At 41.6% G+C, this 26,498-nt stretch overlaps 2 protein-coding genes across 3 annotated transcripts; one reads left to right on the top strand and one right to left on the bottom strand.

Moving 5' to 3' along the window:
• Positions 1–1,378: 1,378 nt before the first annotated feature.
• On the top strand, positions 1,379–26,044 carry pi4kab (phosphatidylinositol 4-kinase, catalytic, alpha b). 2 transcript variants are annotated; one of them, XM_062381575.1, is made up of 55 exons: positions 1,379–1,508; positions 2,424–2,540; positions 3,074–3,167; positions 3,446–3,534; positions 3,621–3,693; positions 3,766–4,016; positions 4,167–4,233; positions 5,140–5,288; positions 5,388–5,453; positions 5,550–5,646; positions 5,751–5,942; positions 6,067–6,167; positions 6,331–6,460; positions 7,155–7,284; positions 7,374–7,469; positions 7,601–7,784; positions 8,307–8,407; positions 8,657–8,825; positions 8,910–8,960; positions 12,488–12,596; positions 13,132–13,268; positions 13,353–13,486; positions 13,987–14,069; positions 14,166–14,236; positions 14,325–14,449; positions 14,545–14,626; positions 14,849–14,932; positions 15,230–15,319; positions 15,664–15,783; positions 16,595–16,609; positions 16,758–16,850; positions 16,947–17,103; positions 17,187–17,314; positions 17,427–17,585; positions 17,862–18,013; positions 18,087–18,194; positions 18,302–18,429; positions 18,806–18,964; positions 19,054–19,133; positions 19,430–19,629; positions 20,069–20,159; positions 20,794–20,961; positions 21,179–21,232; positions 21,342–21,462; positions 21,552–21,681; positions 23,093–23,236; positions 23,334–23,404; positions 23,488–23,594; positions 23,710–23,814; positions 23,936–24,061; positions 24,165–24,285; positions 24,460–24,619; positions 24,703–24,792; positions 24,899–24,982; positions 25,070–26,044. In XM_062381575.1, exons 1-55 carry the CDS (start codon positions 1,410–1,412, stop codon positions 25,119–25,121), a joined length of 6,294 nt encoding a protein of 2,097 aa, XP_062237559.1. In that variant the 5' UTR covers positions 1,379–1,409; the 3' UTR covers positions 25,122–26,044. The 2 variants fall into 2 exon arrangements, with proteins under 2 accessions (XP_062237559.1, XP_062237562.1); XM_062381578.1 differs by lacking the exon at positions 16,595–16,609.
• Positions 9,292–12,186, bottom strand: serpind1 (serpin peptidase inhibitor, clade D (heparin cofactor), member 1). The gene is made up of 7 exons (XM_062381579.1): positions 12,078–12,186; positions 11,627–11,897; positions 10,826–11,469; positions 10,547–10,695; positions 10,335–10,459; positions 10,042–10,186; positions 9,292–9,888 (listed from the first exon to the last, which is right to left on the bottom strand). Exons 2-7 carry the CDS (start codon positions 11,887–11,889, stop codon positions 9,697–9,699), a joined length of 1,518 nt encoding a protein of 505 aa, XP_062237563.1. The 5' UTR covers positions 11,890–11,897; positions 12,078–12,186; the 3' UTR covers positions 9,292–9,696.
• Positions 26,045–26,498: the final 454 nt, after the last annotated feature.

Here is a 26,498-nt window from a genome sequence, read left to right as displayed (position 1 = left end):
AATATTCAGAATTCTTTTTACTATCTGACCCAATTTGGATAAAATATATGTCTGTATTATTAAGGTGAAAGGGATCTATTCGGAGATCTATAATAAAAAATAACCCTAGTGATGTTTTTACTAGTGTGTGATCATCTGAAATTGTATAACCTATAAGGGGACCTTTATATTTCAAGGTTCAGTGTGTAGAACTTAGTGATATCTAGTGTTGAGGTTGTTTGTATCAGCTGAATACCTCTCCCCCCTCCCTCCCATTCCAAACATGAAAGAGAACCTGTGGTAGAATTCAGTTGTAATAAAAACTCAAAAAGGTGTTTAGTTTGTACAGTTTGGACTACTGTAAAAAAAAACATGGCCGCCTCCGTAGAGAGGACCCGCTCTAGTGTAAATATAAAGTATTTAAATATAAAGAGCCAATTCTAGGGTAGAGGAAACAACAATTCGTATAATTTAGATGAAACACACTAGTGAAAACCATAGTGAAAACATCACTAGGTACTATTCAGAATAATAAGAATAAGAACACATTTGAAGTAACATAAGAACATGTTAAAATGGCATTTAAAAGAAAAGGAAATAGAAAAGAAATACAACAAATTTTCTGCAAATTTTGGTAATAATAATTTATAATATATACTAATAATAATAATAATAATAATAGTAATTACAATTGCAATAGGTTCTCACTGTCTGTCAGAGCCTGTCAGTGCTCGGGCCCTTAAAAACAAAATAAAATAAATAAAATAAATAAAATAAATAAAATAAATAAAATAAATAAAATAAATAAAATAAATAAAATAAATAAAATAAATAAAAAGTCCGCTTCTGCACAGGATGTGCGCAGTTCACTTCTGCGTAGGATGTATATAAAATAAAAAAAATTAATTGAATTAAAAAAAAAAGTACAATAACAAAAAGCCAATTCATTTTTGCCTAAAAAAAAATAGGGCCTCACTGTCTGCTAGTGCCTGTCAGTTATAACAGTATGAATTTATATCAGTATATAGTTATGACAGTTTAAAGTGATAACAGTATAAACTTTATACTGTTATCACTTTATAGTATAGCAGTATGAAGTTACAACAGTATAAAGTTATAACAGGTGAGCGTTATAACAGTATAAAGTTAAAACAGTGTAAAGTTATAACAGTATGAAGTTAAAACTGTATAAAGTTATAACGGTTTAGAGTTATAACAGTATAAAGTTAAAACAGTGTAAAGTCATAAAAGTATCAAGTTATAACAGTATAAAGTTATAATAGCAGTGGCGCTCCAATCTGTTTACAGTCTGTGGGTCTGGTACCGCTCCGCTAATAGGCGAACACATTTGTCCCTGCCGGGTTTCCGTACTGCGGCGCTGCTCGCTCGCTTCCTCTCCGTGAGTCTATCCGTCTGATGTTCGGGTAAACATGTCGGTAATGGGAGGTGGAACCAGGGGCTTCTACTTCAACACAGTCCTGTCGCTGGCCCGCTCTCTGGCCGCCCACCGTCCCGCTCCGGTCGAGAAGGTGAGGCGGGAGAAAAACCCGAGTTTAGCGCCTTTAGCACGTATGTCTGTTAATTAGCTAACGTTGAGCAACAGTTCATTCACGGGTGTAGCTGCGCTTCCGCTCCAGCGATGGTTGTGTTGTGTCTGTTGTGATCAGCGACATGACAGGAGAGTGTTAGTCGGTGTGTTACCAGTGTGTGTGTTCACTGGGACAGGAGAAGAAGAAGGAGGAAGAGATGCAGGGGAAAGTGTGAGTGAGTGTGAGCGAGTGAGTGAGAGAGAGAGAGAGAGTGTGTGTGTCTCAGCACTGCAGTCAAACAGGTTTACAAAGTGAAGAGCCACACAGAGTTGACACGTAACATGTGTCACTAACCTGCTGGTTTAACAGCTGGAGATGGAACCCAGGAAAGACCCTTGAGTTTGGGATTAGAGCTGTGGTGGAAATGCACTAATCTGTTTTCATATCGAAGGGGGAGTAACAGATAAACAGGGAGCTATGGATGCACTCATCGAGACACTGTCACACAGAGTATTGTTGTTTTAAGAAGCAGGAGGTGGTATGTGGAGATGAACATTTAGATTGTGTATCATACTTAACACTATCTTTAGTTGCACATTTTGTATCTTTGGTAGGTCTATCGCCTAATATGTGTGTGTGTATGTGTGTGATTGTGTTTGCATGTATGGAGGGTATCTGTGTTTAAACTGAGATATGTATGACCACATGAATTTCCCCTTGTGGGATAATAAAGTTAACTTTTTGACCAGGGGCCAATGTACATCAATGTGTAATGCATGGGAAAAGCAATTTACTGATACGGCTTCAAGCAAATATTATAACTCAGAATTGGTGCTGACAACGCCTCCTCTATTTGATTGCTATCTTTCCCATCCCTGTAATTTCCCTTGAATATATATATTTTTCCTTTTTCAGGTCCAGAAGCTGCAATGCATGTGTCCACAGGAAGTCCGCGGTGTGTTCACCCTAGACGTGCGCCGCAGAGACGCTGTCATTGCGCTGGCTGTGTTTCTGGTGGAGTCTGGCTTGCAGGTGAGTGGTGGTGGTCAGTAGATGAATGTTGAATTGTCGCAGTGGCTGAGTTTCATCATCAAGTTAAACATCAGGCTGTCCCCGTAGTGACTGGACACTATGGTAGATTTAAAATCCAGACACATTTTACATTTTGTTCCACAGGGATGTTACAGGATAACACATTTAGAAACGATTAGTCGTACTTCATTAGCGCTATCAGTCCACTTTTCTTTCAGCCTCTCACAGGACTCCACACACACCATATCACCATGATAAGCTTATTCTCTCTATTGCCATAATCTGATCAAGCTGGCGATTAGGCCTGCAGCTCAAATTGAAAGCCTCTTACCTCATCACACTGAGACACGCTGGGAAAGCTTCCCTGCCTTCTGATTATTCTGAGATGGAAGCTTCAATATTCAACGTTAATGCAGTGTTTCATATATTTTCTTGTCCCAACAATACCATACATCTGAGTTATCACTGCCTGTCCGACAAACAAAAGTGCTGTTCTTTGCCAACAATTGCTGTTGTTTGCTTTTCTCCGGCAGCACAAAGACATTCTTGTTTCGTACTTGCTGAGCCTGTTGAGAGGTTTACCACGGGTCCAATGGATCGAGGAGAGCCTGGGAAAGAAAGGAAAGGGTACGAACAATCCTCTTACAGTTTGTTCTTTACTGGTCGCCCTTATTTAGTACTATGGATATTGTGTTGATCCATCTATTGATGTATAAATTGCTGTTTTTGCACTGTAGGTTCTTACAAGAGCCAAATTATATTGGCCAGATATGGCATTGGGACAACATACTGTTTGGCCATTCCGATGATTTATTGCCTCTTCAGTTTTTGGAGGAATCTGTTTGATTCTTTTTCTTGCAGCGCACTTATGTGGAATTTATATTGTATTTTTTTGTGTTTTTCAGAACTTCTCCCGGTTTCGGAAACCTTCAGCTTCTGTCTCGTGACTCTTTTGGCAGATGTGGCTCAAAGGGACCCAGATTCCCGACATGAGGTCAGTATCAAAATCTGGTGGGATCCACTGAATTAGGTGCGTTTGAGTTATGTCTTAATTTGTTGTCTCTACTGTTTCCCGACCAGATCTTAAACACTATAATGGAGGTTATACAGGCCCTGCAGGAGATGTGCAAAACGCCTGATAATCAGGACAAAGGTACATTTACACACATACACACATAAGTCCTTCGATAGTGACAAAGCTTCATGAATGCTCTCTCGTCTCTAGTTTACCTTTGCAGATACATTGTTCCCAGCCTGCTCGGCATGGCTCGAGCATTCGGCCGCTACAGCAACACAGACGAAGCCCTTTTGTCAAAGCTGTTTCCCAAAGATTACCCGCAGACCCGCTGCGTCCCAGAGGAAACGGAGGGAGTGCGGCGCAGATCCTTCAATGACTTTCGGTCCATCCTCCCATCCTCGCTGCTGACCGTGTGCCAGAGTGACACAATGCGCAGACGCACCGGGAGCAACCAGGAGGTGTGGTGATGGAGCAAGCTGCATGTTTTGTGGTTCACGGAACTTCATATGAATCTTTTTATTTTCTCACATGCTTTGTGTAATTTTCCAGGAATTTGCTATGTTTTGTCAGTGGGTTAAAGAGACGTTGTGTACTGTCTTGTCTCATAGGTGTGTACAGACCCAGGAGGCCACTCCCCCTGCTCTCCTACAACCCCTGGCCCACATTATTTTGAAGGTAAAACTCCTTAAACACAGGATGCCTTGATTAAATATGTGTTTGTCCATGAACCTGGATTCTGTCAACAAATGTATATGTACTTATACCCCACAACATATCTCACATACTCTACATACCTACTAAGTACATACTACAGTAATACACACAATGAAGGTGTTTATCTCATTGCCTTGAAGTGATCTCTCTTTTCACTTTGAATGGGCACTCACATAGTTGTCTTATCATCAAGGCACTGACTCATCTGTGGTGCTAAAGGCTGTGTGTGTGTCTTATGTAACAGGACATTGAAACATTATCAGAACAAGCTTTATAGCCAACTCCATATACTATTCGTCAGTCCCTTCTCAATCCAGATTAAATGTACAGTACTTTTACCTTGCGTTAGAAACCTCCTGTATTCCCCTGATATTGCTGTTTGTGATAATCCATCCATCAATTTACTTTCTTTGGATTTCTGTTCAAATCTCATTTGAAAGTCCTTTTTATCTTTCCTCAAGTTTCAGTGTATAAGATCTAGTTGAACAGGATCTATTGGCCGAAATTGAATATAAAATAATGCTAGTGATGTGTTCTCATGTGTTTCATCTAAATTGTTTTTACCCCTGAATCAGCTTTTTATATTTAAATACATTTCCCTTGATTGAATGAAAATAAGCATTTCAAGTTCACTTACCTTTGACTGCAAGAACAATTTCCCCAACCTGAAACAATATCTTCATCGTTTTCGGTGATTGATGTTTTTTTTCTTGTGCCATCTATCTGCACTGATGATCTGCATTCATAGAGGGAGACATCCATTATAGAGACAAATATTTATATGACAATAATCTCAGTAGACTACAGTAAAGTATATATCTGTATTTTGATCTAATATTTATATCCCCCAAATCTCTGTCACTCCAGCCGCCTACCTCCCAGACAGCAAAGAAGTGGACCCTGACCACTTCTTTTCCACAGTCAGCTCCAGTTTTTCAATGTCTCCTCTCTTCATGGGGGAAGAAGAAAGTGAGGTGGAGGTTTCTTTGGATCTTCTCCAGCAGCTCCTCGACGTGGTACAGTCATAGTAGATACCGCTTCGATTGTCTCCCATTCTCTGTATGTATTTTTCCAACTTGTGTGTGTGTGTGTGTGTGTGTGTCGTCCATTTACAGGTGAAGAAATGTGTTTCGGACTCTTTTTTGAAAACCCTGGATGAGACTGTGGCAGAAGTTGTAGAGGTAACTATAGTATTTAATCCGCGTCTGCACACAAAAAGTGATGATGTCATTATCCGTCAAATAACTGTCTTGATCTCTCTCTTGTTTGTGATGAAGTCTAATCCCGGAATCAACCTCTATTACAAAACCTTCAGTGACCCTCTGTACGTGTGCGTGTTCAAAATGCTGCGCGACACACTATACTACATGCCAGGTAAAGCCTTGTAAAGTGCTCATTTATCAAATATTAAAGCAAAACTTTTTGGATTCCTATTGCTGTGTTTTGTCAGATGCTCATTGTGTCGTCATGTTTCTCAGCCTTGCAGTCGGCATTCGTACGTGAAGTGCACGACTTTGTCCTGGAGCAATTTAGCAGCAGTCAATCGGAGCTGCAGCGGGTACTTCACGATGCGGGGGGGTTGCCCGGGGAACAGAGCCATCTCAAGCTTCGTTGCCAAGCCAACGCCGCCTGCGTGGACCTCATGGTGTGGGCCGTCAAAGACGAGCAAGGTGATGGGTTGTAGCCCAGAGTGAAGAGAGCAGAGTTTTCAGATGTTGTTACCAGATGCATACCGGACGTGTTTATTTGGACGGCTGATGCCAACTTTCCTTTCTGCCGACTTTTTGTTTTTAGGTGCAGAGAATTTGTGCACCAAACTCTCAGAGAAACTACAGTCGAAAACCTCCAGTAAAGTCATCATCGCTCACATGCCCCTGCTCATCTGCTGCCTACAGGTAGAATACTATAAGACAGAGCGGAATTTTAAAAATAGAGGGATGTTTCAAAGGATACTAGATTGTTTGCTGTCAGAACGTTAGATGTCTGGCTATTGAAGCTGATGAATGTGCTCTGTTTTTTCAAGTTTTAACTTTTCTTTCATGTTCTCCTCTGTCTTAGGGCCTGGGTCGTCTGTGTGAGAGGTTTCCAGTTGTTGCTCATTCTGCCACAACCTCTCTCAGGGATTTCCTGGTGGTTCCTTCCCCTGTTCTTATAAAACTCTACAAGTATCACAGCCAATTCAACACAGGTACAGACGCCTTCAAATCTATTACTGGACTGAGATTCAACCGCCTACGTGATTTGGTTCTAAAATGTACCATGAGTCATATTAGAGACTCTGAAGAGTTTAGATACTCCTGTTGGCGTCACCAGCAAACACGATTCAGTCTGAAAATGGCTATAGAATGGTTGACTCTTAGACATCTAATATTAATTTGTACATAATTCCCGACTTTAATAGAAGGAAAAGCTTCTCCTAAAAATTATAATGATTTCACAGTACGTCCTGCATGAACGAAGAATCACAAGAGCAGCACAAGTTATGAAAGCCAACAATAAATGGGACTAGATGCTGTGGCACATGCCGTAGTGACAATGAACATTAACGACAGTGACATTGTTATGTCCGGCTCTCATACATTATTGATCTGAGCAGAGTGTTTATTGATGAGCATCTGCAGATACAGATGATTGGAAACATAATTCAGCTGAATGATTTTTCTGGGCCACCTTGCACAGTGCTTTTTCATAGATCCGCTGCTAGTTAAGCAGTTAAATTATAAAAGATGTCACTCTCTTTAGGTATGGTTCTATATTTATCCTTTTTCTGCGCAGGATCATATTTTGTAGAGTGGTTTTTGATTATATATTTTTTCAAATGTTTGTTTTGAATTCTGTCTTGTGTTGAAGTTTCTGTCTCTGCTGTTTTTCCCTTTTCTAAGGCACTGGAGAAATTAGGATAAACGTGGTCAATGAGCATTCTCAGTCCACCTTCAGCATCCTGTCTAACAGGAAGGACCAGCCGTCTATGTATGAGCAGCTCAGAGACATTTCCATTGACAACATCTGCAGGTCAGATACAAACACCCAGCACAGCTGTAAGGAAATATTCTCATGTATTTCTATTTAAACTTTAAATGTATATCTTTTATGTCTCTCAGATGTCTGAAAGCTGGACTGACAATGGACCAAGTAATAGCAGAGGCCTTTTTAGCCAGTCTGTCCAATCGTCTGTACATTTCACAAGAAAATGACAAGTGAGCAACATTTATAGTTTACACAAAAAAAAAGGGCATTTTTGTGCTGTGTAGTCAGCCAGAATAGTTTCTGGCTCTAGACACCGATGAGCAGCCACTCTAAAAATACTAAAAACTTGCATGTCTGCCAGGGACGCTCATCTTATCCCAGATCACACCATTCGAGGACTGGGCCACATTGCGGTGGCTCTGAGAGACACTCCTAAAGTCATGGAGTACATCCTGCAAATCCTGCAACAGAAGTTCTGCCAGCCTCCATCACCGCTGGATGTGCTCATCATCGACCAGCTCGGTTGTATGGTCATCACAGGAAATGTAAGAACTATGATGTCACATTTAAAGAGCACATTGCCTCTATTCCTTTATGTATTGATGGGTGAAAAGGGACGTGAGGGAAACAATAACTACTAGTGATTGTTTAAATCATCTTTGGTTTAAATAGGAGCAAATTAAAACTTAACCCAGATCGGCCGACATGCTGTAATTACTGAAAGCTGCTGTTTTCTTGCTCAGTGCATTAAGAATAGGTTCCGGTGTTCCAGTTGACACACCATTGAACAGTAATGGGTTGTTTTGACAGCCAGTGTGCTCCGAGTGTGAAAGGCTACAATTCAGGGCTGGAAATAGATCTGACCATATGTCGCAGATACAGATCACTTACAAAATGCATGGTTCAGCCCTGACACAGATCTTGCACTTTTAATCATGTTATACCTAATAATTGGATTTTTCATTTTCGAGAAGAAGTAAATATTGTATATAGTAAATAACCATTTATCATTTTATCTTTAATTATATTGGTTCTTACTTCTAGTGTTTCATTTGTCTTTCTCATAGCAATACATCTACCAGGAGGTGTGGAACCTGTTCCAGCAGATCAGTGTGCAGGCCAGTTCAGTTGTTTACTCTGCTACTAAAGACAGAGATCACGGCTACAGGTCAGTATCTGCTCCTGTCCTGTTTACCATTTACACTAAGGGACTGCTTTGGCTTAAAAAAGAGAAAATGTAGTCTGGAGGATGTTTAAAAATGTGGCTCTTTGCTCACTGCTACTAAGTGGTCAGCCGTACTTGACTCTAATAGTCTAGTCCCCTTGTTTACATTGCAGTAGCCTCTTCTGTTATATATTGTACATTCATGTCTGCACATAATACAACTTTTAGTATACACCATCCTTCTCCCATCAGGCACTGCTCTCTGGCTGTGATAAATGCTCTGGCAAACATTGCAGCCAACCTGCAGGGGGAGATGCTGGTGGACGAGCTAATGGTGAACCTTTTAGAGCTGTTTGTCCAACTGGGCCTGGAGGGGAAGAGAGCCAGTGAGAGGGCCTCAGACAAGGGACCAGCTCTGAAGGTACGTGCTGACATGCACAAACAACTAAACGAAACTGATAACGGCGATGTCGACACATTGGTAATGGCTCTTTATCTCCCACAGGCATCAAGTAGTGCTGGAAATCTTGGAGTCCTTATCCCAGTGATTGCTGTGGTGAGTAATGAGAAGATTCCGCTGCACATTTCTTACTGATGAATCCAAGCTGTTAGTTAGCTTTTAACTCCATGACCAAATATTTACCCTGTCAGCTGCAGTCCAGATATCTGTGTCAATAGTTCACTACTGATTTTTTTTTTTTTTAAGTCTATTCTTTTCCCAATAGATACATTTTGAGCCAATTTAGTTGAATAACACACCTACAACAAAGAGCAATTCATATTTTTCATGTGTTGAATAAAATAATAAGATAAGTTTTTCTTTATTTAAAGACTCCCTTTTCCCCTTTTAAATATCATGTAGTCAGTCACAGAAATGATGTCCCTCGTATAGTTGTGTTCTTTTTTATTTTATCTCCTTTGTTGATAATAAAATTCATCCATGGTCTTTCTGCACATATTACAGTACAGCATGAGGATAATGCCAGTGACGTAGTTGAGTTGAGCACATTCCTCCTCTAAGAGATAAAACATTAACTGGCAGATAACCACTGTCATTGAGTCATTCTGACAAACCTGAAAGAATACGTTTAAATGTTCAAGAGAGACCAACTTCACATAAAGACTCATTACCTGTTGAATTTCACATATTATGACAATTGGAAAAATTGACAAATAAAAACAAATCCTCAGCTTTTTTAATCTGTAATATTTCTGAGGTTCATTAAAACTTTGTCGGAAGTTTTAAACAAAGACGTATTTTTGTGGTGAATGGTTTAGCGCTTTGTTCAAATTTAGATCTGTGAGGGATTGACCACCCGGCCAATGAACACGAGGCAGTCTGTGCGGTGCTCGTAGATCAGGAAGAGGAAGGGATGATCCACAGTGAAGCGGATCTGAGAGGAGAGGGGCATGAAGCCCACCTGGGTCAGAGCAGCAGCTTCGGTCCCCTCCTCGTTCACAGTGATGGTTCCTTGGTGTTTCAGCTGCGGAGGGAGATCACAAGCATTATGAAATAGAAGCTGGTATTGATCGCAGTTGATAAGGTGTCCAGGTTACTGAAGGACGCACAGACTCTTTGATTTTAGGATTGGGTGGTTATGTCTCAGTAAAATCCTCACTCATTTCGTCTTACTCACCCAGTTCATGGCGATCTTTTCAGAGGTCATTCCAGTGAAATCTCCAGTGTCCTGGAACAAGTCAGTGAGGCCCATCTCCTTCAAATTCACAATCAAGTCATAGTTCTGCTCCAGTTTGAAGCGAGGTATCACAACCTCACGGGTTCTGCAGGGAGACGGAGAAAAAACGTACATTTAGTCTAGATCTTAACCCTTCCAAACCAGTAGCTGTAAGAGAAAAAGGGCCTTGTAATCATTTACTAAAAGTGGTCCTCCTCCGCTTTTCATTAGATGACCGAAAGAACGCTGCTGACCTGTTTGTCATGTTTTTGAGCCACTTGTTGACAACGGTGGGGGAGACCTCCTGCTCCAAGGTCCGCATGCCAGTGATCTTTCGAGGCAAAGCGATGAGCATGCTGATCTCCCCTGTGTATGGGAGCTGGAAATGAGACGGTTGTTATTAATCAGCTCGTTTATGGATCAGTATATTCACATTAATACTTCAAATCAATGTGAGGCCACCGACCTGAAGGATGTCACACTCCAGTTCGTGGTCAGCAGCAGCCAGATAGTTCCCCTTGTTGCTCATCATCGGCACACGTACATGTGTCTTTTCGTTGATTCTAAAGTTGCGATAGTGAGTCATTTCTTTTGGGAATTTCTGCTCCCATGTACCTGTTTACACACACACAAAACGTCATGTGATTACTTTGTGACAGCAGTGCTGAAATCATACTTCTGCAATACTAAAATCTTGTACATAATTTGAGAGTAGGTGCAGAACAGTGTGTCTTTAGTTGCCCACCTTTGAAGTACAGGTAGTTGAGCAGCATCAGCACCATGTTTGGGTCCACACTCTTCAGTGGTTCCCTGATCAGCCCTTTGGTCGTCTTCTGGATGCGGCGGTTGGCCTTGTCCAGAAACGCAGGGTCCCTGAAGTCCACCGACTGTGGCTCTGCGAAATAATAAGCTTTTGTCTCTGCGCGGAAAGTGTCTTTGATTTGGACATCCTTCTTTACGTAGACATCGTTCACTGAGCGCAGCGTGTAACCAAAGTTCCTCCTGAAGAGCCTGTGTGTAAGCTTCCTGAAGAGCTTGTGCACTGTTGTGTTGTCGTAGTGGTGGCTGGCGTTGACAAACTCGGCAAATCCCAGAGCTTTGTAGATCTGATCGTGAGTCCCCGGTCCCGCCCCTAAAGACATCATGCCCATGGCGATGGAGATGCCAGCGGGCGCCAGCAGGATGTTGTCGCTCTGGTTGACGTCGTTACGAAGACTTCGATAGAGATTAAAACCGAAATGGGCATTGACGATGTTGAGGCGCTGGAGGCGAGAGTGACCGTGGAACAGCCGCAGGAGTCTCGCACGACGAATCTTTGGGTCGGAGGGTTCTGCGAAAATATCAATGTCTGGGGCCGGTGTGGCGATGTCATCTATCTCATCCCCTTCACTGCCGAATATCAGAAATACTTCATTCAAACATACAACCACATACTTAGCTATACAGTACATTACATAGTAGTATGGGTTAGGGTACCTTTAAAGTTATTTTCTCTACATTAATTTTGTGATGAAACCTCACAGAAGTAAAAACCTGTTCAACGTACATGTAGTCATCACTGCCCGCTTCCAGGATCTTATCAAAGTCAATATAATCTTCATCCTCAAAACCATCAAAAACAAGGTCATTGGTGACCGTGTTTTCTTTGTGGAACTCCAGGGGAATGGCCTCTATATTCACTGTCCCGTCTGGTTCCAAGCCTCTGGGCTCCAGCAGTGGGTCGCTGAAGTGAGAGCTGAGGTCTTTGACATCAGCCAGGGACGGAGTGACCAACAGACAGGCCGCTGAGATGACAGTGATGACCCACATCCTGAGGGCTGAAGCACACAAGCAATGGACATTTAACTTTAACTTGGTTAATTGTCTGATCAGCATTTGGTAGAATTTACCAAATTACATTTTTTATAAATCTGTAGGAATTAATTAACCTCTTCACTGGGTAAAAATTCTAAATAGTTCCTTTGATAATAAGTAGTAGTTTTAGGAAAAAGTCTTACCGTCGCTGTGTGCTGGTGCTAAGTGCTGTGTTGCTTCTGTTTGTGGGACTAAGAGCAAAGAATTGAATACAAAACTGAACTTTGATGTCGGCTCCTCCTGAACAAATAGACCAGATCAAACAGACCAAAAAGTCCTGTGACTGACTTAAACTTTGAACTCTTCACAGTTCAGCTCTTTAGAATATTTAATATTAATTAAAAGCTCATCTTCTGGTATGTAATGTTTTCAGTTGTTTGTTCCTATTTTTTGTGTGTCTTCATTTTGGCCAAAGGAGAAAGGTGTGGATTTCCTCCATAGCTTTCTCTTGGAATTATTTTACCTGAATATGATAATTTGTGTGATGAACATTATTATCACTTCATATTTTTCCTGTTCTTTCCCTGTGTCACTGTTTCTGTCAAACTCTCAGTTGACCAGACGACTTCCGCCAATCAAAGAGGCCAAGCCCCGCCTCCAAAAGCTGTTCAGGGACTTCTGGTTGTACTCGGTGGTCATGGGTTTTGCTGTTGAAGGATCGGGTGAGCAAAGGATCTGTTTCCTGTGTACAGAGAAGAAAGTTCTGTTCACTCTATTCCATAAAATGAGTGGGAGCCGTTATTTAAAGTCGCATTCTCTGATTTTAGATTTTGGGCAGCAGTTTCACCCAATTACAACATCTCTTGTTCTGAAACTCAGCTGTGACTTGAGCCAGGTTTCAAAACATCGAGCGTCACGCTGCTTTCATTTGTGGGTCATAGATCCTCAGACTTGTTTGCTTAGCTTATATCTACGGAAGAGATGCAAGCTCAAGTAATTAGGGAGAATTATTTCTTTATCCATCTTGTCAAATGGATAAATGTAAACATTTTTTCTATTTGGAAAAAACATCTTTGTTATTAAAGATTTGTTTTAATTTATATCATCACTATCAACCCAAATATATTCAAACTTATATAGGAATGTTCCTTCATTGGTGTAAACAACCTGTTCAAATTAGGGAGAGTAGCTCACAGTCATACCATCAGTATCATCAGTGTTATTAAAACATTTCTGCAAATATTTACGTCTTTTCAGGGCTCTGGCCAGAGGAGTGGTATGAGGGTGTGTGTGAGATTGCCACCAAGTCTCCTCTTCTCACCTTCCCCAGTGGAGAACCTCTTCGCTCCGAACTGCAGTACAACTCGGCTCTGAAGAATGACACAGTAACACAGGTACAGTGTTTACAATGAAAATGCTTTTTCTTGCATTAAGGTCGTGAAAAGATACGGTAAAACTTTTCAATTCTTGTCCTCCAGGCGGAGTTAAGCGATCTGCGGACAACTATCAGCAATCTCCTGGACCCGACTCCCGAAGTATCTGCCCTCATTAACAAGCTAGACTTCGCCATGTCCACGTACCTGCTCTCAGTCTACAGATTAGAATACATGAGGTCAGCAGACCCAGCATTTCATTTCTTGTCTTTTGATACTACTGCCATTATTTCCTAAAGGACACTCACTAGTTTTATGTCTCAAAGTTTATTCAGAGCATGTATGGACACTGAGATGGTGCAATAATCCCTCTGGTTTATAAAAGCTTTAAGAAATATTTCTTCAATGCTATTTCAATGGAGGGGGTGAAATACACTGGCGAAATTCTATGGAAAAATATATAAAAATGTATCTTTGGGAACTGGATCTATTCATTTTCTTCTGCTAAAGTAATTGTAAATATGGAAGACACCTACTTGATTTGACTAACTCGTAACTGGTTTCAGCCTAAGATCTAGATAGATGTGTTGGATTGTTTGGCCTTGGTGTAGGCATGTGTTGTAGTTGCCAGTTGCTAGTTTTAAAATATATATAAATATATATATAAACATTTCTGAAACCATCCTTCCATAAAATTAGGTCAGATTGTAATACATCCTGATCTTTTGCCCACGTTCAGGATGCTGCGCTCCAACGATCCCGACAGGTTCCAGGTCATGTTTCGATACTTTGAGGACAAAGCCATCCAGAAAGACAAATCTGGTGAGGTCTTTATCCCTGAAACCTCGGCCTCTTCCTTCCTGCAAATTGCGTTATTCAAACAAAAACACTAATTCAAACATCTTCATATGTTCACAGGCATGATGCAGTGCACTATCTGTGTCGGTGATAAGGTATTTGAAGTCTTCCTCCAGATGATGGCTGAGAAGGTAGGTAACATGGATTCTCTGGACATTTTACTGATCACATATATTTTGTTCTGAATCAAGAGACAAAGTTTATTTATCATGTTTGCAGCCAAAGACCAAAATGCATGAGGAGGAATTAGAGCGACATGCTCAATTCTTGTTGATCAACTTTAACCACACTCACAAGAGGATCCGCAGAGTGGCAGACAAGTACCTCTCTGGATTGGCTGAAACGTGAGTTGTAATCATTCACTCACCTTATGTGCTTCCATTAGTTTTCAGCTTTTTAAAAATTTTAAACAACTTTTGTATCCTTCTATCTCAACCAGATTCCCCCATCTGCTGTGGAGTGGTCGTGTATTAAAGACCATGTTGGATATTTTGCAGACACTGTCTCTGTCACTAAGTGCTGTAAGTAGCCGAAGGGGGCTACTGTTGTTGTTCAACCCCTGTGATGAACAACAATAAGTGGCAAAAAATCTGTTGTCATTAATGTCACACTGTGTTTTGCAGTGGAAGAAAAGCAGGTCTTGATAAGTTTTGCTTAAAGAAGTTGTTTTTAAATCCTTTGAAGGTGTTTTTATAGGAAACTACATGCCTCAGTTGCAAGAAATTCCTTATTTGTCTGTCCAGGACATTCACAAGGACCAGCCATACTACGACATTCCAGACACCCCCTACAGGATCACTGTCCCTGACACGTACGAAGCCCGGGAGGTGAGTTTGAGTTGTTATCACATGTATGTCCACTAGAGGGCAGCACAGCATCGCTTATAAACACAGTAGTGATCTTGTTCATGCGTAGTCTGAACATTTTCTTCACTGAGTGGAATTGATCCTTTCAATTAAATTATAATGTTGGAGATTTGAATTAAACTGTGTAGCAGATATTTTATGTTAATCACCAATTAACTTACTAAATTCAATAATCATTTTTTGCAAGGATGCATTTCATTTCATTTACTCCATCAGCGCTTCATTCTATAACGCTGTATCCTTGTCATCTCCTCTCAGAGTATAGTGAAGGACTTTGCTGCACGCTGTGGTGAGATCCTGAAAGAGGCGATGAAATGGGCCCCGTCAGTCACAAAGTCCCACCTACAGGTCACTTCTGTTACCTTCATGTTAAAGAGATGCCTGATACAGATTTAATTAGAAAAACACATTTGAGCTTTTATTTGCTTAGAATTATATTATTTATTAAAATTATAATAAAGTATAGCTAAGAAAATTATTTTCTGAAAGTTGAGATATTTAATTAGTAAACATCTACTTTTCATTAGAGCAACTCTTCCTCAGTAATCAAAATCTATAATATAAACTGTATAATTTAAGTTAATTGAAATATTTTGACTTTACACATGATATCTGCCAATGTTTTAGTTTATTAATGTTTTCCCCTTTATCCCTTCCTGACACTTCCTCCCTGAATGTTACGTGTAATGCAGGAGTACCTGAACAAGCATCAGAACTGGGTGTCGGGGCTGTCGCAGCACACTGGGCTCGCCATGGCCACAGAGAGCATTCTGCACTTTGCAGGCTACAACAGACAGAGCACCACGCTAGGCGTGAGTCACAGACACACTTGCTAACACATGTACATGTTCAGTTCAGCTCAGTTACTGTCTTGTAAATGTCAGATTTACCTCAGGTCAGGGACAGACAAACAGACATGTTCCAAATGTCTTAACCCTACTGCTCAGCACATGTTAAGCACATTATAAGACTGCAGAACAAAAGTGCATCCATCACTGTAACGACACTGTATTATTAGAAACACTTTTCTGTTTGTTTTGTTTATATTTTTGTAGTCTTGTAGAAGGGAAATCCTACATTTTTCAGAGCACTGACGGTACTTGGAACATAAAGCAAACTTTAAACTTAAACTTTTAGGCTGGTGGTAGGTTGTTGATATGATGCTTATTAATATTTATCCATAATTTATTGGCTTTTAAACATGAGTAAATGTGCTTTTTAGCTGCTTTGTCAACGCGGTTTTGTTGACCAGAGGTGTTTTGTATATGTCGTGCACATATGCGCTTATTGTGTAGCACTGTAAACTCCAGGGTTAGTTGTTTACAGTACTGTACGTCCCTGTGTGCATGGTTCCAAGTCTGTGTGACATTGTTTTGCTTGCTATGCATTTTGTGTGTGTGCTTGGGCTCGCACTCTGCTATATCTGTCTTTTCATTTGCTTCATTTGTTGTATTTTGTCTCTATTAAACTGCACCGAACTACCTACCTGGTTGCTTGGCTGGTTTACGGATTTGCTGGTTACCTGGTTACTTACCTGCATTGGACGGGTGGGTTGGTTGGCTCTTTGCCCATTTGGCTTACTGGTTGTGCTGGGGCTGTCCTCCACCATGTGGCCAACCGTAGGCTGCTTTCCCTCAGGTTGGTCTGAACATTTAATATAGACTCAGGGCTCAGACATGATAACTTCCAGTATATCCAGACGTGTTACAGTACAGCTACGTATATCTTACCCTCCTCGCCGTGACTAGTTAACCCTTAATGGCTCCAAAACTGTGTTTGGTACCAGACCACCCAACTGACAGAGCGACCAGCCTGTGTGAAGAAGGACTACTCCAACTTCATGGCATCACTCAACCTGCGCAACCGTTACACAGGAGAGGTGTCTCTTAATTTTTACAAATATAAAGATGATGTGACTTTCCGGGACTCTCTGTTTACAGGATGATTCACACTGTTTTGTTTCTTTGCGTCCTAGGTGGCTGGTATGATCCAGTTCTCAGAGGCAACTCACAGTCAGTCAGACCTCAACAAGCTGATGATCCTTCAGTTGACATCTGCTCTGGACAGAAAAGACCCAGAGGCTTTCACCCAGACCATGTTCAAGATGGCCGCCCTGCTAATATCTACCCAGAGTGAGCAGCTCTGCCTCATTCAACAGTAGTGGAAGTTTTGTTTTGGAAACAGTTCAGTCATGATACAAACTGTTTTCTTCCAGACTGCGATCCTCAGCTCCTGCACCATCTGTGTTGGTCTCCTCTGAAGATGTTTACAGAGCATGGGATGGAATCTGCGATTGCCTGCTGGGAATGGCTCCTGGCTGCACACAACGGGGTGGAAGTGCCAGTGTGTATATTTATCATTTTTCATAAAACGCATATGAACTATTTCTTAAGTAAAGTGTGTCTTTGTGTTTTAGAATAGATTAGTTCTTATCTTCTGCTTTCCTTCTGCCCAGTTCATGCGTGAGATGGCTGGAGCTTGGCAGATGACAGTAGAGTTGAAGATGGGTTTGTTTTCGGAGGCTAAAGTAGAAGCTGGCCCTCTGGCTGTTTCAGAGGAGAGTCAACCTGCACCCTGTGCACCTGACGTCATCCCTCACTTTCTCTGGATAGAGGTCAGTGACACTATGCTGTTTTGATTTACTGGCCTCTCTTTTCTCAACTTATGTAACTCTCACATGAAACTGATTAAAGGAAGATATTGTAGAATCATTTGAAAATTTGACTTGTGTATTTTCTTTAGCATTTGTATGTAGCTTAAAGAGTTCACCAATACCAGATTCTATTATTTTAATGTACTTTTCATAAAATGGACTTGAACTAGTTATTTTAAGGGCATAACATCTGGAAACTGTTAAATCTTTAATCCCTCTTTTCGTCTCGCTCTCTAGTTTGTGGTGCAGAGGTTTGAGATAGCCAAGTACAGCAGTGCGGACCAAGTGGAGATTTTCACTGCTATTCTGCAGAGATCTCTGTCTCTGACTGTCGGAGGACCCAAAAGCAGTCTGAACCGACATGTTGCTGCCATTGGACCAAGATTCAGGTAGCGTGTCTCCACTGATGTAAAAATGAAATGCTGCAATATGTAGGTGTGTCATCACTTCCCTTTATTTCAGACTTCTGACACTAGGACTGACTCTTCTGCATGCTGATGTTGTGACGAATGCCACCATCAGAAATGTGCTCCGAGAGAAGATCTACTCCACAGCTTTCGACTATTTCAGGTAGAAAAATTTAAAATTCAAATTAGTTGGCCTACACTTAACTTAGTGTGATTTAAATCTCTCTGTCTCTCTCTGTCCACTTATGTCCCATCTCTTTCTTTGTGTAGTGTCACTCCCAAGTTTCCCACTCAGACAGATAAGAGGCTGAGAGAAGACATCAGTATAATGATCAAGTTCTACGCCAGCCTGCAGAGTGACAAGAAGTATCTCGCTGCCAGCCAGCTGGTACCTACAGGTACAGCAGAGAGAAATCTGTGGCCTAAACTTTCAGTATTAATAAATGAATGAGCAGACTAATAAATCACAAGATACTAATGTTGAATGTTGAAGCTGTTAATATATAATTTGTGAGAAAATGTTTAGAGTTTATTACATTGTCCTTTTTCCGTACCCGTGAGGCAAGTTAGTGGTTACACCTCTCAATAATGGAGGGGGCAACAATATTCTTTCATACAAATTCATTCCTCTGAAATCTTCTTTGTCAAGAAAAAAGCTTGTTTCCCAGCTTTGTCTCACTTAAAACAACACCTGTGATAATGGCATCTGGGTTTTTAAGAGATTTTCATATTTTGGGGATAAAAGAATGAATTAATACCATTTCTCTTTAATAGATCCTCAAGACATGTCTGTGAACAGCCTGTCTGTGGTGGCAGTGGCAGATAGCCGGAGCAGTCTCGATGCAGCGGTGGGCCAGAGGCAGCAGGCGGCTCAGGGATGGATCAACACCTACCCTCTGTCCTCTGGGATGTCCACCATATCCAAAAAATCAGGTAAAAGGTGTAGACATATTGCTTACAAATAAATTTCACCTGTCGAGATGTGTTGCTGATACACACGTCTTGCTCCTGTTCTGTTTCAGGCCTGTCCAAAAAAAGCAACAGAGGCTCGCAGCTGCACAAATACTATATGAAACGCAGGACTCTACTTCTAGCTCTACTGGTATTAACCTCCTTTCAACTGTTGATGTGCACATATGTGTGATAATGAAGAAATAATGTATAGTTCTGGTGTTGTGTTGTATTGATAAATTAAATGGGGTTGGGATTTGGATAACAGCCTGCTTTACTTTTTGCTGCAGTAGAGTTAGCCAAGGTTAGACACGTTAATTTCCTTTATTACAGTGGCTTTAAGTTCAATAAGTCTTGGCCAGATCATTAAAACCTCCTTGTACCACTACTTTTAGATCATGTCACCTAAATTGAACCGTGTCTGAGTTTAACCATGTTTCTCTCCAGGCCAGCGAGATCGAGCGGCTGACAACATGGTACAACCCGTTATCCACTCAGGAGCTCGCCATTGCTACTGAACAGTCGGTGGAGACCAGCATTGCTAACTGGAGATCCAAATACATCAGTCTGACGGAGAAACAGTGGAAGGACAACGTGAACCTGGCGTGGAGCATCGCACCTTACCTCGCCCTGCAGCTGCCTGCTCGGTACACACGGAAGAAAGATGCATTAACGTCAGATTCTGTCTGACAAATTTGAAAATATGACTTACTCCAATAATAGCATCTTCATAGTATTTGATCTATGTGAGTATAATTTAACGATCCTCAAACAACAGCCCTGGCAGAGAATTCAGGTTTGCACATGTGACATCCCCTATTTCATGAGTTACTATTTCTAGCTAAAATTAAATACTTTCACCATGCTAATTAAATGTTTGATATCACCTCATTACTTAAAATGCACAAATGTCTTAGATTTGTTGGAGGCCTGTAGCTTCAGTGTTGTTGAATGAAGATTAATGCAATTTGCATCTATGAAGCACCAATTTGACACATACACATCAGACCAGCATCTAGTTTTATTATATAACAAGGGTGATTTATCTGAAAAGGAAAAAAGTAATCCCCCCTTTTGTGTTTTCAGATTTAAAAACACAGAGGCTATCGTCTCGGAGGTGACTCGACTGGTGCGAATGGATCCAGCCGCTGTGTGTGATGTTCCTGAAGCAGTCAAGGTGAGGTCCTTAGTTATACACTACAGCTGTCACTTCGCTTTTACTTTTTCTGTACTCACTCTTATATACTTTTAAGATCTGTTGTAAAACTCTTTCAACGCCTCATTTTGCTATTGAATAACAATTGATGAACCATTTAAAGCCATAACTAGAGATTCACTCACTCAATCTTTTTCTCAAATAACTTTTGAACTTCACTATTCTGCTTTCCAGCTGCTATCTACCGGTACTTAAAAGATTGTTGTGTTATTGAAGTTATGAAGTCATCTTTTCCCTCCTGTTTGCTCTAGTTGTTTTCATTTAGTTCTGCTTGACTGAACTCCTAATGAGCCTCCTACCTGCCTGGAGAAGGAGCTGGGGAGGCTCAGCTCAGCCTTCCCCAAAGGCCACCATGATTTAGCAGATAATCCTCCCTGACATCTCAAAGTTGTTTATTCTAGTCACTTTAAAAAGTATTAAACTTTCCACTGCAGTGAAGTGAACACACCATCATTATTGGGGTTTTCTTTTATATTTAATGTAGAAATAAAAGATCCTGAGACATGCTGTACAGGGGAGAACATATTTAAGCACTCATGTTGAAAAATCATTAGCCCACATTTACATATTTCTTTCTGTTATTCATTTTTTCCAGTTCCTGGTGACCTGGCACACCATCGATGCCGACTCTCCAGAGCTCAGTCATATCCTGTCCTGGGCCGCTGCTGATCCCCCGACTGGTCTCTCCTACTTCTCCTCCATGTACCCTCCTCACCCGCTCACCGCCCAGTACGGGGTCAAAGTGCTCCGCTCCTTTCCCCCAGTATGAACCCATACACACAGCAAGTTGGACAAATTCTCTCAGTTCCATTCAGGAATTTATAATTCACACTAATGTGAACACAGCCCTGAGAAAATCAGTTGAAACTGTGCCTGATAAGCTGTAGAGATTCTCAAAGTGTCTGCAATATATCACTTGTATATATTGACATGATTATAAATTGTTTCTTGCTTGTAAAACATTTTTCCAATGTTTCTAGGATGCCATTTTATTTTACATTCCTCAAATCGTCCAAGCTCTTCGTTACGACAAGGTAAAGTATCTGATTCCTCTGTCAGTAACTGCGTTTAAAGCTCTAATAACATCAGATCAACTATTACAGCCTCCATCATCTCTCTTCTCCCCCCTGCATCCTGGTGTAGATGGGTTATGTGAGAGAGTACATCCTGTGGGCCGCTCAGAAGTCACAGCTGCTGGCTCACCAGTTCATCTGGAACATGAAGACCAACATATACCTGGACGAGGAAGCAAACCAGAAAGATCGTAAGATTTCTCTGATTCCGTCTCTCTTGCTCGCACGTGCACAGACATGAACCTAATAATGTACGGAGCTCTGATCTCCCTCCCTACAGCTGACATCGGTGAGCTGTTGGAAGAGATGGTGGAGGAGATCACAGGCTCGCTGTCTGGTCAAGCCAAAGAATTCTACCAGCGAGAGTTTGACTTCTTCAATAAGATCACCAACGTGTCGGCAATTATCAAGTATGAACACAACTTTTTAAGTAACCCTAGTGTTGAGCATGTTTGGAACACATATGCACCTTTATCACATACTGTATATAATACGTGTACACTACAGATACCACATATATCCCACCTTCCAAACAGCATCTTCACTCCAACCAACTGATCCCTGAAACATCTAAAACTACAACTGCACTCAGTAGAGCTCATATCTGCTAAGGACCAACAAGAATGTCAAAATACTGTACAGTTCCTGGATACGCCCCTTTATCTGGACCAATGATCGCATCTTTCCAACAAGTTGTTTAGATCTGTTCAATAGTTTTTTTTGCGTAATCCATGCTGACAAAACAAAACAAACCAAGTCCCCTCTACAACCAGCCTCATTGTCCTGTTATCACTACATAACATAGCATCTGTTAACCCCATTGATTTATTACTCCAGCCAAGAAGGTTATGTTTTCTCCCCTGTCTGTTTGTCTGTTGGTTGGTTTGTTTGTTTGTTTTTTTGATTGTTTGTAAGCAAGATTACACACAATCACAAGGATGGGACCTGGGTCAGGGAAGAAAGAGCACATTCAGTTTTGATGCAGATTCAGATCAGGTGGAGGATTTCAGAAAGGAATTCATGAATCAGTGCAGACCGTGGGGCCTTGGTGGAGGTCCTAATCTCAACTCTAGTTTGGCTTTGGTCTTCTTTAGTTTCTCTTAATATTCTCTCACTATTATTATCTTTGCTCCTCATCTTTCTTTTCTCTTCTGTCTAATTAATAAAAGTAAGATATAATGAAAAATTGATGCCACAACAAACTTTGTCAAAAGGACTTTTTTCTTTTGATTCCTCGGTTACGGAGTAACACAACACTCTGGTTAATCCTTAAGATGTTATTGAAGTGATAATCAGTTTACCCCTGAGCCTTCATGTTTTGATCTTTACCTGCCTCGCAGCACCTTGAGCTGCTCCCACAATCCCAGTGTTGTTAATTTATTAGGCCATTAGTTGCAGTACTGTCTCTCTGATTATGCACCGGCCTGGAAGACGCTGTGTGCTGTGTTCCTGCTGCCCCTGATTACCTGTCCGCCCGTGTGTACACTCTGCAGCTGATGAGTCGTTTTCTGACAGCTCCCATTATTGCTCGCACGTACAGGGAGCGGTTTGTCAGCCCACTAGAGGCTGACAGAAATCCCCTCTGCCCTCATTACAGCTCTAATTGTTACATGTCAGGGGAGAGACCTCTGCTGTCCCCTGGCTTCCACTCTCAATCACTTTGCACCCCAATGAGTTACCTCTGTGAATAACAGCAGAGCCTGACTGTCACTTGTGGTCTGGAATCATTCAGTGAGATACCCATGCATTCTCCTCTGAGTAGCATCAGCCATAGATGTGTGGAAACACTGTGTTCATGTTGTTTTTGTTTGTCTACATCAGACCTTTTCCCAAAGGGGAGGAGAGGAAGAGAGCTTGCCTGGAATCCATGTCACAAATCAAAGTCCAACAGGGCTGTTATCTTCCCAGCAATCCTGAGGCCATAGTTTTGGATATCGACTACAATTCTGGGACCCCCATGCAGAGGTGGGCCTCACAATCTACTACTGTAATGCTGCTAACAGTCCCCAGATTCACAAACAGCTTCACTGAACCTCTTCTATCTGCTCGTGTCACTGTTTAGTGCTGCCAAAGCTCCCTACTTGGCCAAATTCAAAGTCAGGAGGTGTGGAGTCAGTGAGCTGGAAAAAGAAGGTAAAGAAAGTCACTGTCAAAGGAACCAAACTGAAGCTGCTTCTCAAACTGTGCACAGACAAATCATAACATCCTCCCCTCAGGTCTGATGTGTTGCTCCGATTCTGTGGACGATGCTAAGAGTGAGGAAGAGGCCAAGAGAATTATTTGGCAGGCAGCCATCTTTAAAGTGGGAGACGACTGCAGACAGGTCTCCATTTCACACCTTTTACCCATCACTATACCATCTCACATTAATTTCATGGTATCCTAATGTGGCTGATGTATTTTAGCTTGAATTTCAACCTAGTGGTTTGTGTTGACAGGACATGCTGGCTCTCCAGATCATCAGTCTGTTTAAGAACATCTTCCAGCTGGTGGGCCTAGACCTCTACGTGTTTCCTTACAGAGTGGTGGCCACGGCCCCTGGAGTAAGTTCATATAAAACCTCTCCTCTCCTCCTCTGTAGAACAGGCTCCACTATGATGATATAACTTTCCCCCGGAACTCAATCCATTTCTCATTCCTCCTGTTTCTGATGTTCCACCACAGTGTGGCGTGATCGAGTGCATCCCAGACTGCAAGTCTCGAGATCAGCTGGGCCGACAGACAGACTTCGGCATGTACGACTATTTCATTAACCAGTATGGAGATGAATCCACGCTAGCTTTCCAGAAGGTAAACACAGAAGTTCCCGTCATCAGTCCTTTATACCTGTAAATCGATTCCTTATTTCTCAGCGTTAACTGATATTCCTATTCTGATAATCCTCTTCTTTCAGGCAAGATACAACTTCATCCGCAGCACGGCAGCTTACAGCCTACTGCTGTTCCTGCTGCAGATAAAAGACAGACACAATGGCAACATCATGCTGGACAGCCAGGGCCACCTCATCCACATCGGTGTGTAGTGTGTGCGTGAACTGAAGTTGATGTGTATGTGTGGCCCTGGTTTGAATGTAGGGCTGCACCACACTTTGTTTTGTTTGTGTAGCTCTTATCGTCATAGGCCTCTTGACATGACTCCTGAATAGAATAATGAAATAATAATAATAATTCTGGTGTCCCCTCCTCCAGACTTTGGGTTCATGTTCGAAAGTTCCCCCGGCGGAAACCTGGGCTGGGAGCCGGACATCAAACTAACCGATGAGATGGTGATGATCATGGGTGGCAAGATGGAGGCGACGCCCTTCAAGTGGTTCATGGAGATGTGTGTGAGAGGCTACCTGGCTGTGAGGTGAGCATGTAAATGTTTTGTAGGAAGTTATCTCTTTACATTAAAGACAACACGCGCTGATAAAAGTTCCTCCGGTGAATCAGACCCTACATGGATGGAATCGTCTCCTTAGTTAACCTCATGCTGGACACGGGACTTCCCTGCTTCAGAGGACAGACCATCAAACTGCTCAAGTGAGTCAGGCCTTGGGAAGCGAGTGCACGTGTGTGACAGTTTGAATTTGTCATCTGTTGGAAGGTTTTTAGTTCTCTGCTCATCGTCTCTTTCGCCACCATCTAGGCAGCGATTCAACCCGGGTCTGAGTGAGAAAGACGCAGCTTCCTTCATCATTAAAGTCATTCAGAACTGCTTCCTCAGCAACAGGTCAGCAGAGTTTATACAAGCTCCTCTTATGAGATCGTTTATCTGGGTTTTCTGACACTCACCTGATTGCTCTTTTCTGTCTTACAGGAGTAAAACTTACGACATGATCCAGTTTTACCAAAATCAGATCCCATATTAAGCACGTGTGCCTCAGCATGTGCATTTAGTGTCAGGTACATGGTTTGTGCATGAGTTTGTGCCTTTTGTTAATAATGTTCACCCCCGATGAATGTGGCTCATGGTTTCTGCTGATTGTTGGATGTTTGGCTTCTCGTTTCCTCTCAAAACACTTTTCAAGTCTCTTCTGTTATTTATTACGTTATGTTGAAAATCAATGTTGTTTTCAATTACTACACTATTGCACTAGCATCTTGACTTCCGTGCACTTCTGGAAAAAACTCATGGTAATCTGCACGTTCATTATATATTCGTTATCAGAATTTGTGCCGATTTTGAAATAATTAGAAAATGTTTGTGAATGTGAACTCTGGAAGATTTTAGATGGGGTTTGAAATGTAATCGGATACTTGAAGTAGCCGAAGTAGTAGGTTTCAGTTCTGACCAGCGTGGCCTATTCTGTCATCTCGTACTTGACTGTACTACCGTGCTCCTCTTTTGTTTTTGTCACGGACCAGTCAGGAGTCATTTGATCTGTGGCATGGTACTTGTCTCGCAACACCGGGGCTGTGTTTTGTATATTTAGCATTGCCAAAGGGGTGGGGGGGGAGAAAAGCGCACATGAGGACAACTTCTCTATGGTTTGTGGACGGTTGAAGGCACAGCTTGAATGTCGGGCAGTTGCATGAAGTTCAGTGTTAACTCCCATGTGGCCTGTGACCAATGTGACTTTTTGGTGGAAGTGGTTTTTTAGTAATCCAAAGTGCTGTGCCCCATGTCCATACGTTTAGCTTGAGCCTTTATGTAATGTTACTGATTGTAAAGACTATGCCTCTCTTTGTATATTTATATCTGTGGCCCATTTTCTGTCTCTTTTTCTGTCTTCATGCCTTTTGAATGAAAACACATAAGATATGATATCAAATAAAGATCTATTAACTTAAACGTCTTGTTCTTGATGCTGATGGTTTATTCTAAAGTGTGTTCTTTTCTGGAGACAGTTACATTGAATGATATTTAGTATGAACATAAGACTAGAATAAATAAAAGAATGTAGAGGTAAGAAATTTAAATAATGCTGGTGAGGGGTTTTCATGAAGCCTCTATGTAGGAATGCCCTCTGATCGAGACTCTGTCTATGCTGTATTTTATATTCACTCCCACCAGAGGGCAGCACATAATCACATTTGTTTTGTCACTGCCCAGCCGTGATTCTTGTGACTCCAAATCAGACACGACCACAGTCTTTATCCTTGTGTTGAGGATGACTCACTGTGGGTGAGACTTGAAAAATACTTTAGTAGAACCAGGAAGCATCTGAAACAAAGCTCGGACATTACAGGAGTCAGATGGACTTTGCTCCTGGGCCTTGAGGCACACAGCACTCACACAAACACAT

Source organism: Platichthys flesus, chromosome 3, assembly GCF_949316205.1.
Source record: "Platichthys flesus chromosome 3, fPlaFle2.1, whole genome shotgun sequence".
NCBI lineage: Eukaryota > Metazoa > Chordata > Actinopteri > Pleuronectiformes > Pleuronectidae > Platichthys > Platichthys flesus.
Note: the sequence above shows the minus strand (reverse complement) of the source record. Positions and strands in the feature narration are given on the sequence as shown.